The 13,004-nt window shown below is 33.9% G+C and overlaps 1 protein-coding gene across 1 annotated transcript in view; it reads left to right on the forward strand.

The window, feature by feature from the left end:
* LOC100544077 (phosphatidylinositol 3,4,5-trisphosphate-dependent Rac exchanger 2 protein) overlaps positions 1–13,004 on the forward strand; it is a 63,387-nt gene that overhangs the window by 19,004 nt on the left and 31,379 nt on the right. Inside the window, exons 12-17 of the mRNA XM_010708988.3 lie at positions 64–200; positions 3,443–3,560; positions 4,396–4,580; positions 7,169–7,330; positions 10,266–10,488; positions 10,796–11,003. Coding sequence (XP_010707290.1) covers positions 64–200; positions 3,443–3,560; positions 4,396–4,580; positions 7,169–7,330; positions 10,266–10,488; positions 10,796–11,003 — 1,033 coding nt within the window. The remainder of the gene's footprint in view (positions 1–63; positions 201–3,442; positions 3,561–4,395; positions 4,581–7,168; positions 7,331–10,265; positions 10,489–10,795; positions 11,004–13,004) is intronic.

Raw genomic sequence — 13,004 nt, forward strand, 5'->3', positions numbered from 1 at the left:
AGGAAATGTTTAGGAAAGGAAGTCTGTCAACTACATGTTTTTGTGTTGTTTCTTTTTTAATAGGAACAGTGGCAGCTGCAGCAGGTCTCCACCCTGGCCAGTGCATAATCAAAGTGAATGGAATTAATGTCAGCAAGGAGACTCATGCAAGTGTTATTGCTCATGTCACGGCATGCAGGAAGTATAGGCGTCCAATGCAGGTACATTGCACTTGTTAATCTTGCAAATTTTCTTTTTTTTTTTCCTGAAATAATCTCTGCAACCAAAGTAAACAGCATGATCTGTTTCTCTGTCCATGCACCTATTGTGTTTGAGTGTGTTCAAGTGGGAAAGAGTGGTGAATAAAAATGGAAACAAGCCAGATGAGTTATGAAAGCTGAAGACTGCTCAGTATATTACAGACGTTCAAGATCTGATTAATCTCTGCATTGAAAAATACAAGCTTATAGCTAACTTTTAATACTGTATTTTTAAAGGCTTAATTCAGGTTTTTCTTGAAAGCAGTAAGTGGTATATTTTTATCATTCTGAAGAGGGATTTATGCAGTTAGGTGCCTATTCATCAGCCTGAATATGTAATGCAAAAAGCTGATCTTCTTCTAAAATTTTGAAACACTTCAGTAAATAGAGAGCAGTGTGCACAAATTTTATCTATGAAGGTCCCTTTGTGGTCCCACTGCATTCCAATACTGGAAATAAATGGAAGTTTAAGGGCTCAAAATTTCCATTTTTTAAATATAGACATTAAGTTGTGTTCTCTTTTTCACATAAGTTTAGGAGAAAACCTAATGTTTTCCAAGATACAAATTGTAGGGAAGAAGATCAAACCACTCTGATTGTATAATGTGATCTTTCCAAGTTCCTGCAAATTTTTTCATAAACTGTGAGCTAGTATCATTAATTAACTTCACAAACTCTTCCAGAGCATGTTAATTGGGAAGAAAAATCCAATTAAAATCAGGAGTTCTTCTCTCAAACCTAATGCATAGAAATGAGATAAGAATTCTAAGCAAGAATTGGAACTGTGTCGTGCAAATACTGTCTTCATGAAGATGTCTGAATGTTTGTGCTTTTTTAACTGCAATATGAAATTGAAGTTGTTACATACATAGCAAGGCAGAGCTCACCTATTTTTCAAGGGAATATGGGCTCTGGTAAAGAGCCCATGTGCACAAATAGTAAAGCTGGCTAGGATAAAAGATTATTTTTTTTCTACCAGGTGCAATTTCTCTCCTGTCTAAGTGTGGAGTTCCTCCAGAAGTTAATGACATTGGAATAGGAGTAATTACTGTTGGCTGGAATGAATTTATATGCAACGCTACTGCTGTTTTATTTTTTCATCCACTTGTGTAACATGTTGGAATACATACCTGTTTTTCCTACGCAGAGTATTTATTTCAATCTAAAAAAATGTATCTTTAGCAAATCATTGGCAACTAAAATCCCCAAATTCATGAGAATCTGTAAGAAAATCATTGTTTAGAATTCAGTGCTATCAAGTGCTATAAGATAACTGTGTAGATGGCGATCTTCCTATTGGTACCAAGACAGCTAAACTATAATTTACTAATCAGAAATGTGGATTTTTAATTATTTGGAAGATTACTATGGATTTATCCTATTTTATAAGTAATTACTCTATCATTTAATTAACATGAATATTGTAGTCTCTCCTGTGGTTGGCAATTTCCTAATTGAAAATGAATCTTTTTATGTGTTCTGAGTTTTCCAGTTCTCAGTGTAAGGAGTCTTCCAAGCTGCCTGAATAATGAAGTTTCATTTCACACTGTTGCATTGTGAATAACTGCGTAACTTCTGTTGGACAATGTTTATACTCTTGGTGTTGCCTTGAGAAAGAATACTGACTTTGCTTTTTGAAATTCCAAACAATTATTTGCAGTGATACTAATCATTTTGTGACAGATTTATGCCTAATTTGTTACCCTCGTGCTGCGTTTAGAGAACATGGTTCCAAATTAAATAGCATTGTATCTTGTGTTAGCTTTTGAAGGCTTGACTTCCAGTTGAAGTAGGTAGTTTTTCAATTTCACAATTAGATCAAATTCTGAAACAAAGGAAATCTTTGGCATAACGTACATCACTTGTTAGATATTGGCATGGCAGTCCTAGTGCTGCCCATGTTTTGAGCCAAGGAAACCTGTAAGACTCCACAAATAAGCATCAGACTTTCAGGTGTACCTACAAAGACGAGTGAGTTTCAAAACCATTTTTGTTGTTCAGCTTTTGCATAGATATCTTCCAGCAACTAACAGAGGGCTCTGAAAGTCAAGGGCCCTTATTAAAATATTTCGGTGCCTTTCAGTGAGAAGTAAGGCATTGATGAATCTACAGAACCTATACAGAAGGGGTACCTTGATTGTGTGGAAATGTAGTTATCTGGGACTAATGACAGTGACAGACTATTGTATATTATGAAAGCATAATCTGATGTATTTGGCATTTTGCCTGAGCATTTCAACATTCAACTTAAACTTTTGCAATTCTTGCTTAACACTGAATTCTCAACTCAGACTTCTTTTTAAATTCTGTGAATTCAGATTAGTCATAATTGCGCCACTTATTCTGCCGTAGCTGTTACAGAGGGAATGATTAACTGACAGTCAAACTTCTTTTGAAGTGTAAAGGGAAGAGAAGAGCATTCTGAAGATGCCATGTTTGATAGGCCCATCCATATGGATGTGATGGGCGTATGTCTAAACAAGTGAGGGGAAAATACAAGATACAAGGCTTACAGATGGCTTCCATAGGCTATGTGACCAAGCCACTGTTCTTGTATTCACATGTATCTCGATCATGTAAGATGATGAACTTGTGGGGCCTGAGATTCTGTCCTTTTACTGTGTTTTGATAAGTGGGTGGTAAAATAAAACATCTAATAGAGTAACTGTCAAAAAGGAGAAAAAAAACACCAAAATGAAGGCTGTAGTATGTAATCTTATTGCCAGTGATACATGGGTGATAGATTAGGTGGACGTGCTATTTGGTTGGCTGGCATTCTATAATCTTTGTCAGTATTGTGGATGAACTGCAGATTTTGCAAAGCAAAAATTATTTCTCTTTATTTTTTCAAAATTTCTTATCTCAAATATTTCTCAGTCTGCAGTTGGATTTGAAATGGCTTAGATTATTTTTGGCAGAGACATGAAACTGATGGATGTCATACTGTCACAGATTTGCTACTGCTTCGTGACAATATATTTTGAAATAAATTAGTAAATTGAAATGCTTTAGTCAAAGCCAAAATTCTCTGTATTTTCAAAATACTATTTTTGACTGGGTTCAGAAAGTAATAGAGATTATAATAATCAGGGCATTAAATCAACTATTTCATCTTTGAGAGCAGTTAGACAATTTGCTACCAATTGCACTTGTAGAAGTTTTTTGTTTGTTTGTTTTTGTTTTTTTGTTTTTTCTTTTTTTAGCAAGACTCTATACAATGGATTTACAACAGCATTGAAAGCGCACAGGAAGATCTTCAGAAAACAAATGCCAAGCCCCCAGGAGATGATGGAGGAGATGCCTTTGACTGCAAAGTGGAAGGTATATGGTGCTAGTTTGATTTTGTTTTTGCTCAGAATGTTGGTGTAAGTAGCAAGGAAAGTAGGCAGTGGGGTTTTTTTTTTTTTTTAGAGATGAAGCTGCAGTCAGACAGTAGGATGTGCTTTACATAAGGGTTTGCTTTTTTCTGTATTCTAAAAAGGTAAATATAACATGCTGTTCTTTGAAAATTGTTACGTCTCATTAAAAAAAAAAGTTTCTGTGAACACTTTAGGGAAAAACTGTTCAATTCTTATTTCTAATGCTGGGAATTATCTGAATTGTCACCACTAGTAATCACTGAAGGTTAAATTAGATGAGTTAGTGACTACTGCATGAGAAATAACAGATCAGCTATCCTTCAGATTATTTTCAGGCAGTTGACATTTAGATAAGTCTGGATTCATATGCACGTATAAGGATTATAATTGAAGAGGTGGTTAATAGGAATTTTGTATTATCTAAATAAATGCTGACATAGTAGTTTCATTTCTGGGCATTTTCTTCTAGTTTATTTAGAATTATTCAGATTTCCAATTTATTTTTGTTGCATTGTATAGCTCTAAATTTTAAATGAAATTGAATTAGTTCCCTTAAACAACGACTTTTTCTAAAAAGAGTCTGTAGTGATGAGTCTGTTAATGCAGTAGTGGTATTTTAACATTTGTAAACCTCCTGGCATTCTGATTTTTAAATCACTCACCTCCTAGTTGGGATACTAGTACATTTTCAAGTAGAATCATCAGACCTTACCTATTCTAGAATGTTTGCCTGCCTTTTTATTATTCATTTTTTAATGGCCAATGCTCCTCTACTAATTTGTGTTTCTTTATTCTAGAGGTAATTGACAAGTTTAACACTATGGCAATAATTGATGGGAAGAAAGATCATGTAAGCCTGACTGTTGATAATGTTCATTTGGAGTATGGAGTGGTTTACGAGTATGACAGCACAGCTGGAATCAAGTGCCACGTGTTAGAAAAAATGATTGAACCAAAGGGATTTTTCAGCTTGACTGCAAAGGTATGAAGCAATTTTTGTATGTGTTTATTATTGCTAAGCTTAATACCAGTGCAGCAACATCTTTTTTTCTGCTTAGGGTTGTATGCTTTTCATTTAATATCTTGTGACCTTTGTTCCTGTTACATTTAGAAGAATGACTGTGTACTCAGGAAATAAAATAAGTTATGGTGCGGATATAAATTGAGCCTCTAAACTGAACAAACATTAGAGAGCTTCAGTCTTCTATTCTTCCTGCATCTTTTCCTATCTTCTTAATTATCAAATAAAACTTCAAATAAAGTTGAAGACTCAGTGAAACATCAAAACTTTGTGAAGATAGGCAATAGTTTCCAAATGTGGTTTTGATGAAGCAAAATAGCATATACAACTTAAATTTGTTTCAGTGAGAGTAATAGAAGTAGCATAGCATCTTTTTATGTTTTAAAATAAAATAAAGCTGTGCATATCTTGGTGACAAACAGTGGCAAAATCAGAGATGATGTAAAAAACAGGTGCAACTTAGGAGTTTTTGGTGAATATTTCCAAATATTAAAACATGCAATAGACATGAAAGGGATTGTGAAGGTTTTTTGTTGATAGTTCATAGAATGGCTGGGGTTGAAAGGGACCTTTAAAGATTATCTAGTTCCAGCCCTCCTACTGTAGTCAGGGTTGTCACCCAATAGCTTACATTTGACAATCACATTGTTAAGTTCCTTCAAGACCCTGGGATGCTTGTTTAGGCTGGCTAATTATTCAAAGATTACACTTCCATATTGTTTTTTAATAATATGACTGTGTTAGAAAAGTGATAGTGATCAAAAAGTGTCCAGTGGTTTAAAAATAACAACAAAATTAGCAGACTCCTTTGCTCAAAGGTGATAATAAAAACTATAGTGGCATTTTATCAATCATAGCTGTCTGCAAATGGTTCTTGGTGCTGTATATTTAAACTCTGCACTTGCATTAGGCAATATGCTTCTCTCCATTTCTTCTCTCATCTTAACATGTATTTGTTGTTGCTTTGCATTTTTAAACATCTCTATTCTGCATCACATATAGTGAAGTATTGCTTCTGATATTGCTTCTGATAGTGAAGGATTGCTTTCTGATACTGTACAAATCTTTACTGTGTTTTGATGGCAAGTAACCAAAGTTGTATTGCAAAAGTTATTTAATTTTAATGGATTTAACATATTTTTCATCTGTTCGTTAAATTATTGAAATAATATTATTAATTAAACTGAAAAATTGCAAGTGTAACCAAAATAATTGGAATATTTTAATGCAGTAAGTACTAACTGTTGCAAAAGAGTTAGTCTTTCCTCTGTTCTCCTGAGGATGTGAGAAAAATCTCAGGATCTTCTCATGCATAATCTGCAACTTCTTAAAAAGTTAAAATTTTGTACTCCAAAATCTCTGTATAGTGTCATTTTTTTTTTCCTAAAATTTTCTAAACTAATCAGGCTTGTAACTTGTATTTTATAGCCACAATGATGGATAGAGTAGTAATGAATGGTAGCAGAAGAGAATTGTAGACATTGTTCTCAGGATGTATTAATGTTGTATATGTTGTTTGTTCAGAATTCTTTGCAAGTTGATATAATATTAATACTATGGGATTGCCTTACAAAATTGTTATGTAGACTGACTGGCTGATGTGGTCAGTCTGGTATCAAAAAGATTTCTTTGTGTTAGGTCACTGCACTTCTCTATTTTGTTTAAACTTCTGGAGTGTAGTTGTGAAAAATTTTCCAGTTTTTATGATAAATTGCCTGGAGGTGGTTGATTATCTCTAAAATTCAAGCCACTTCTGTTTACATGTGTTAATCTGGATTTGGGGTGCCTTTGTTAGATCTTTCTAAGGCTTTGAACGTGTGCTTTTCAAACACATTTTCAGAGGTTGGACACAACTGCAATAGGGATCTCCCATGCTCCATCATACAGTGAATTTCAGTACCTGAAATAAATCTTTTATTCAAAAAAGGGCTATGTACTACCCTTGACTGTTTAATGCTCCTTTCTTTCAGTTTTCTACCATCACTTGCTGGGATTTTCCTCATAGCAACACTTCAGTCTTTTCTGGCCAGTATAGCTTATTCTGTTCACTATTTCATGTTTTCTATGCAAAGAATGAAAAAAAGGAAAACACTCAGATTTATTATATGCTTTTTCATTTTTTTTTTAAATATTCATCTGCCGATATAATGAATGTTTGCTACAACTAATGAATTGGTTCGTAGGCTTTTTGTAATATGTGCTGCTAAAGTAATTACAGCAGATATTGAATTTCAGGTGAGCCATGTTGGTTGCATTAGTAGGAAATTAGTAGTAAATCCATTATGAGACAGTGTCATGAGAAGCCAAGTGGAACTACTTGTTACAGGTATAATTTATGCCAGTGACAGAGACAAATTTAGAGAAACGTTTTTTGCTTCCCAGATTTCCATTGTTTTTTTTGTGATTTAGTTCTGTGAAGTTAATGCCTATAATGATAGAAGGGAACCGATTATCTGACTTTCTCAGCCTAGATTATAGGGGATGATAAGTAAAGGGTTCTTTTAGTCATCTTATTTCATAATGTGATGATCTTGTTTTTATTCTCTTAGATTCTGGAAGCACTGGCAAAAAGTGATGAGCAGTTTGTGCAGAACTGCAACAGCCTCAGTTCCTTAAGTGAAGTAATTTCTACTGAGCTTCAAAGTAAATTCAGTGTTATTTGCAGTGAGAAAATTGAACATATCTACCGAAGAATTTCTAGTTACAAAAAGGTATGGCTTGCATGCCTTAAGCTTTGTGATAATTGTCTTTTAAGGGAAAATAAACAAGCAAAATTGTATGATTTGAATAATTCTTCTGAATGTTTGTTACTGTGAAAAAAATACGGCTGAAAGATTAGTTATATTGAGCATTGAATGCTTTAACTGAGTTATTACATAAATAGCTTTTAAACAGTGCTCTTTATCATCCCTTTTTTAGACACTGGGTAGTTCATATCCTTTCTTGTTTGCTGTGTTCAGCTGCAGATAGAATCAACTACATATTTGCTACGAAAGGGCTGTCATTCTTGATCAATATTGTGAACTTGCAGATTTAAACCAAATATGAAGTGATAATAGCAGAATTGTTTTTCCTTCTAGTATGTCTTAATTTTAAATATTGAATTGTTATTCTTTTATTCATCTCTTATGCCCTTCAAATTAGCATGACTTTTACTAGCCTGCCTATTAAGAACAATATCTCTATAAATTGTTAGATTAACTTATGTTAATAAAACTCTATAGCACAAAATGAGCTGAACATTTCTGACTTTCATACATCTGAGATCTAGATTAAATAGATAGAAATGAACAAATAAGCCAGATTGTGATCTATAACTATTGTCAGTGTATTTTTCTGTATTTGTTTAGTTAAGCAAGACCTAACCTAAACAACCGTTTGTTAAAGATGCATACTTAGTTTTTCATACTGCCTTCTTTTATTTTTTTCCCCATAACATCCTGATTATTCGGGACTTGGGACTAATTTTAAGAAATCTGAGTTGTGACACTTAAAAATATGTCTGTCATGATATTTTATATGCTGAAAGAGAGAGGCTTAGTGTAGAAGCTTTGTACTATTCTCTAAGTTGCATGTTTTCTGAAGGGAGAGGTGGGAAACCTGTAAGGATAGTTCTGTACAGGATAAAGACAAAACAAAACAAAGGTTTCCAAAGATTCGGATAGGGTAGTCTCCACCAAAAAAATGGAATAAACTCAGGAGCTGAATCCCTGAAGGAGAGATTAAAGTGGTACTGATACTGCATTATTTAACATCCAGACTCTCAGCTGTTTGCCTGAACTACAGATTTCCACATTTCTAAACAGTTTAAAATCAACATATTGTTTTGAAAGCAAATTTCTTAGTTTTAATATTAATAATAGCATATTTAGAGCTTGAGTAGCATGAGGTATTTTATACCTTTCCTCTAGCAAAAAAAAAAGTTGACAATGATGTACACTTTCTTTACAGGAGGCCAAGAAAATAAGTGAAATTTTATTGTATTATGCTGGTTAGGAATAAGCCGAGGGGATATTTTCATCATGCTTGTGCTGTCTAGAAAAATATATTTGATACTAACTGCACTTTTAAGCTCATACATTCAAAAATCAGTAGTTTCACGGTTAGAGCTTTTAATAATAATTAATAATGCAGTGAATTGCAGGAACAGATAGGTCGTTTTCTTGGCAAGGTAAAGGTAACCATAGTTACAGAAGACTTTCGGAATGCCTGAGCTTGGCTTGCCTCCTGGTTTCACTGTGAAAGTTCGAATTCTATAAATAGAAACCCCATAGATTTCTGCAGTTCCTACTATTATTATTTTTATCAGAACATTTTGCTCATTATAAACTTGGAATCTAGTACCCTGAGTCCCAGATGTTTCTCAACACATACATGAAAATAATTTTGGGCCTGACTTATGACCTGATTAAATCTTAGCCAGGCATTTGGTCTCTCTGGAGAATGATGTGTGGGAGATTGAGATGAGAAATATGTACTGCTTGCAGAAATATTTTCATCATTGAATGTCCTTCTTAACTATTTGTACATTCTTCAGCCTTTGAACAATTCCATAATTGGATTTCTTCTAACCTTCCAGATCATATTCTAATATGAAGTTTTAAATATAATTTATCAATCAGGAGTTTACCAAGCGGAAGTAATATGACACCAAAATAAACAGAAATTTGAATACCAGCACAAAAAGCTGTTACTTCTCAGAGGGCATATATCTTGGTCAGCTAAAATGTTAGTCAAATCCTAATTGATTGAATTGGTACTGACATATTGTATGAAATAAGCTGTACAAGTTAACTTCAAAATATTCTTATGGGTGAGTTATGCTCCATAACTGAGTTAGTATCAAAGGTCTTTGCAGTATTTTCTTTCTTTGCACCTTGCTCTTCACTGGATACAACTGAGAAGAGCCTGGCTCCACAGTCTTTGCATCTTCCCTTTGAGTATTTGCATAAGACTCCCTCATCCTTCTGTAGGCAGTCTCAACTGACTCAGCATGTCCTCACAGGTTCTACCTTCATCATCTTTGTGGCCCTTTGCTAGACTCTTTCCAGTATGTCCAGGTCTCATACTGGAGAGACAGGAACTGGGCACAGCAGCCTCACCAGTTCTGAGCAGAAGGGAACAATCACGTTCACCAGCCTGCTGTCAGTACTACTAGTGCAGCCATGGTTACCATTAAGGAGAGCCATTTCTCTGTATGGAATTCATAGTATATAGTTGCAGATTCTTTCTTTTCTATATTCTTTACCAAGCTAAAATTTTACAATTTTTTTTTTTTTTTTTTTAGAAATTTGTTGAATTATGTCTGTATCAGGAAGTGTTTGTATATGTCATGTGAAATACAGCACTGAATTGTAGAGTACTTCTAGGCTTCCTTTCCTGGAACACTGTTTAGTATTTTATATACTCCAAGGAAAATAAATTTTATATTCATAAAATGTATCATTTACTTTAAAAAATAAAATATATTAAAACAAAGCCATTACAATTATCTTTTTTTTGAGAGAGAGAGAAAAATGGGATTTAAGAATTGAAGTATAGCCAGTATTATAACTTTTGTTTTCTAGTCATGTAGTTAAGGTTTGTCAGATGATTGCTGACATACATCAGCTGCTAATCAAAATTTTTTTTCCTCCGCACTTCTAGTTTTCAAGAGTATTAAAAAACAGAGCTTGGCCTACCTTCAAGCAAGCTAAATCAAAGATTTCACCACTTCACAGCAGTGATTTCTGTCCAACCAATTGCCATATCAATGTAATGGAAGTCTCTTACCCTAAAACCTCAACTTCTGTTGGAAGTGCTTTTGGTGTACAGTTAGACAGCAGAAAACATTCTTCACATGAAAAAGGGAATAAAAACAACGACCAAGGTAGGCCAGTAGAGTGTGAAGGAACTATGTCCAGTAGTTTTGTTACAGAATCATAAAATATTAACATTAAGACAAATCTTTATGAAATCCTCCTTTTTCAGTATTTGTTTGCTTTAAAACATAATAAAAGCTAATTGTAATTTCATACCAACTTTTTACTTAAGTAGTTAGACTTGCATGTGGAAAATAACATGCCAAATCAAATAATTACATGAAGCTTCAAGTGGATATTTCAAACTTTATTACTTATTTTACTTAAAAATTTATATTAGCATGTAAAAATCTAACTGCTTTGTATTTTTCCTAGGTAAACTGAATCCTATGATTTATGTTCAACATAGCATTACTACTATGGCTGCCCCTTCAGGACAGTCTCTCAGCCAGCAGGAGGGTCATGGTCTGAGGTACCTCTTAAAAGAAGAAGATTTAGAAACACAAGATGTCTACCAGAAATTGCTGTTCAAATTACAAACTGCACTGAAAGAGATGGAAACCTGTGTCTGTCAGATAGATGAGTAAGTGAATGTTACTATCTAGGCTTTCTTTTAATTTTTCCATTGATGGTATTAATGAATATGGGTGTCCCTTCTATGTGGAATGGAATCAATAAATCAATATTGACTGCAGAAGAATTGTAAGAATTGCAGAATTTTTCTTTTCTTTTTTTCCCACATACCTATTTTTTTACCCCTTTGTTTATAACTTTTGTGTGGAATGGAATAATAATTTTGCGGTGAGAGAAATATGAAATGTGTATGTCATCTAGGCTTTCACTAGGAATGGAAGCAAGAGGCAGAACTACAAAATTATCTTATTTATAACTCATCAGTGATTACCGTATAGTCCTGAAGATGAATTTGTTGGCAAGGTATTTTTTACTGATAGGAAGATTATCAGCTTATTAGACATTTTTAAAAAACAAATTAGCCTTAATGAAGGATTCTAGGTCTAGAGCCGCATTTGAGTGATTAGGACACTTGATTTGAATGTGGGAGGCTCAAAGTCACATCATTTTTTCCTAGCTGAAGATGAGGATTTAAAATGTACTTTTCCAGTTGTGAGATAAGTGAGCTGACTGCTTGGATTGAGGATGAAGAATGATAGGTGTTTCTGATGTTAAAGATTCCATGTGTGATATGAATGATTCCTTTTGAAAATACGAATTTTTACAAAGTTTTTTTAATTTAAAGGATCTTTTATCATGTCCTTCAGTTTAGAAAGATGGTATATCCTTTTGTTATTTTGTAGACCATAAGAGGGCTTATCCTCTCATAGTTGTTTCTGAGTAGGAATCTTTTTGTATAATTTAGATGGTAAAGCAATAATTTTTACACAGTAAAAAAGTAATTGTAATGTATTGCAATGCATAGGAATGAAAGTAAGTATAGACTGATTTATCATTTTTTAAAGAAAGAATTTTTTTCATTGGCTTTAAGTTGTTCTACTAATTATCATGTTGAAGGTAGTGATTATGATTTCAGTGCTTGGATGCACTAAAAAATGACTATCTGTGGTGCCTGTATTGTAACTGATGATCAAGAAAGTCAGAAGATCATATGTGGAAGTTCAGTCAATAAATATTTCAGGAACCTCCATTTACCAGACTATCACACTTTGCTTTCCACCCTCTTGATGGCTCTATGATTCTGTGACGTAAGAGTGCAGCAACTTCTCAGCCTTTTGCTCATACAAGTGCATATTTACAGATACATGTGTATTTACAGACACACATATTGTTTGCATGTGTATATCATATATCTGCCTGTATTGATTTTGAGTCCCACAGTTGTGAAAGTAAGGACAAGGGTTCACTCTTCCCTCTTTCATGAAGTTACTATGCACTGACATTGTAATAAACCTTGCATAAGGTGCACCTTACTATTTGTAAAACTCAGCTTTTTCCTTCTTTATTCCTAACAGACTTTGAGTAGACTGTCAGTATTTATTAATTATTGTAGAGCAAAGCAGTTCCATGCAGGAAATGGAATATGCAAGAGACCTACTTACAACTGCTGAATAGGAAAAAGGGAAGCCAGAGGAATGAGAGCAGTTGAGGAATAAGTGGTGTATTGTATCAGAACACCGTTACAGCTACTAAATACCTCATGAGAGAAGTGTTAGGATTACTAAGAAAGAGAATAACAAGATAGAATAATCAGTCAGCTATGTTGTAACTAGAAATATTCATAGTCCAACTACTAAGTGTATACTTAAACATGTTGGTCCTTGAACTTTACAATGGCTGTTCAGCATGCTTTTTCCTTCTGACATGAGCAACAATAATATTCATGTCTTTATTTACTGAATTACCTTTTTCTATGTAAGAAAAACCTAACCCTCATTACTATGATTCTATCAGAAAAGAAAATAGGACCACAGTAGCACGATTTTAAGTCTAAATGATACAGATTGGGCTACTAAATGACTGTTTGGTACCCTTTGTAATAGTAGCATTGAGAAACTGTTGCTCTGTCATGTTACAGGTGTCTCTGCTCTGTGCTAAAATCTTTGTCCCT

Source organism: Meleagris gallopavo, chromosome 3 (genome assembly GCF_000146605.3).
Source record: "Meleagris gallopavo isolate NT-WF06-2002-E0010 breed Aviagen turkey brand Nicholas breeding stock chromosome 3, Turkey_5.1, whole genome shotgun sequence".
NCBI lineage: Eukaryota > Metazoa > Chordata > Aves > Galliformes > Phasianidae > Meleagris > Meleagris gallopavo.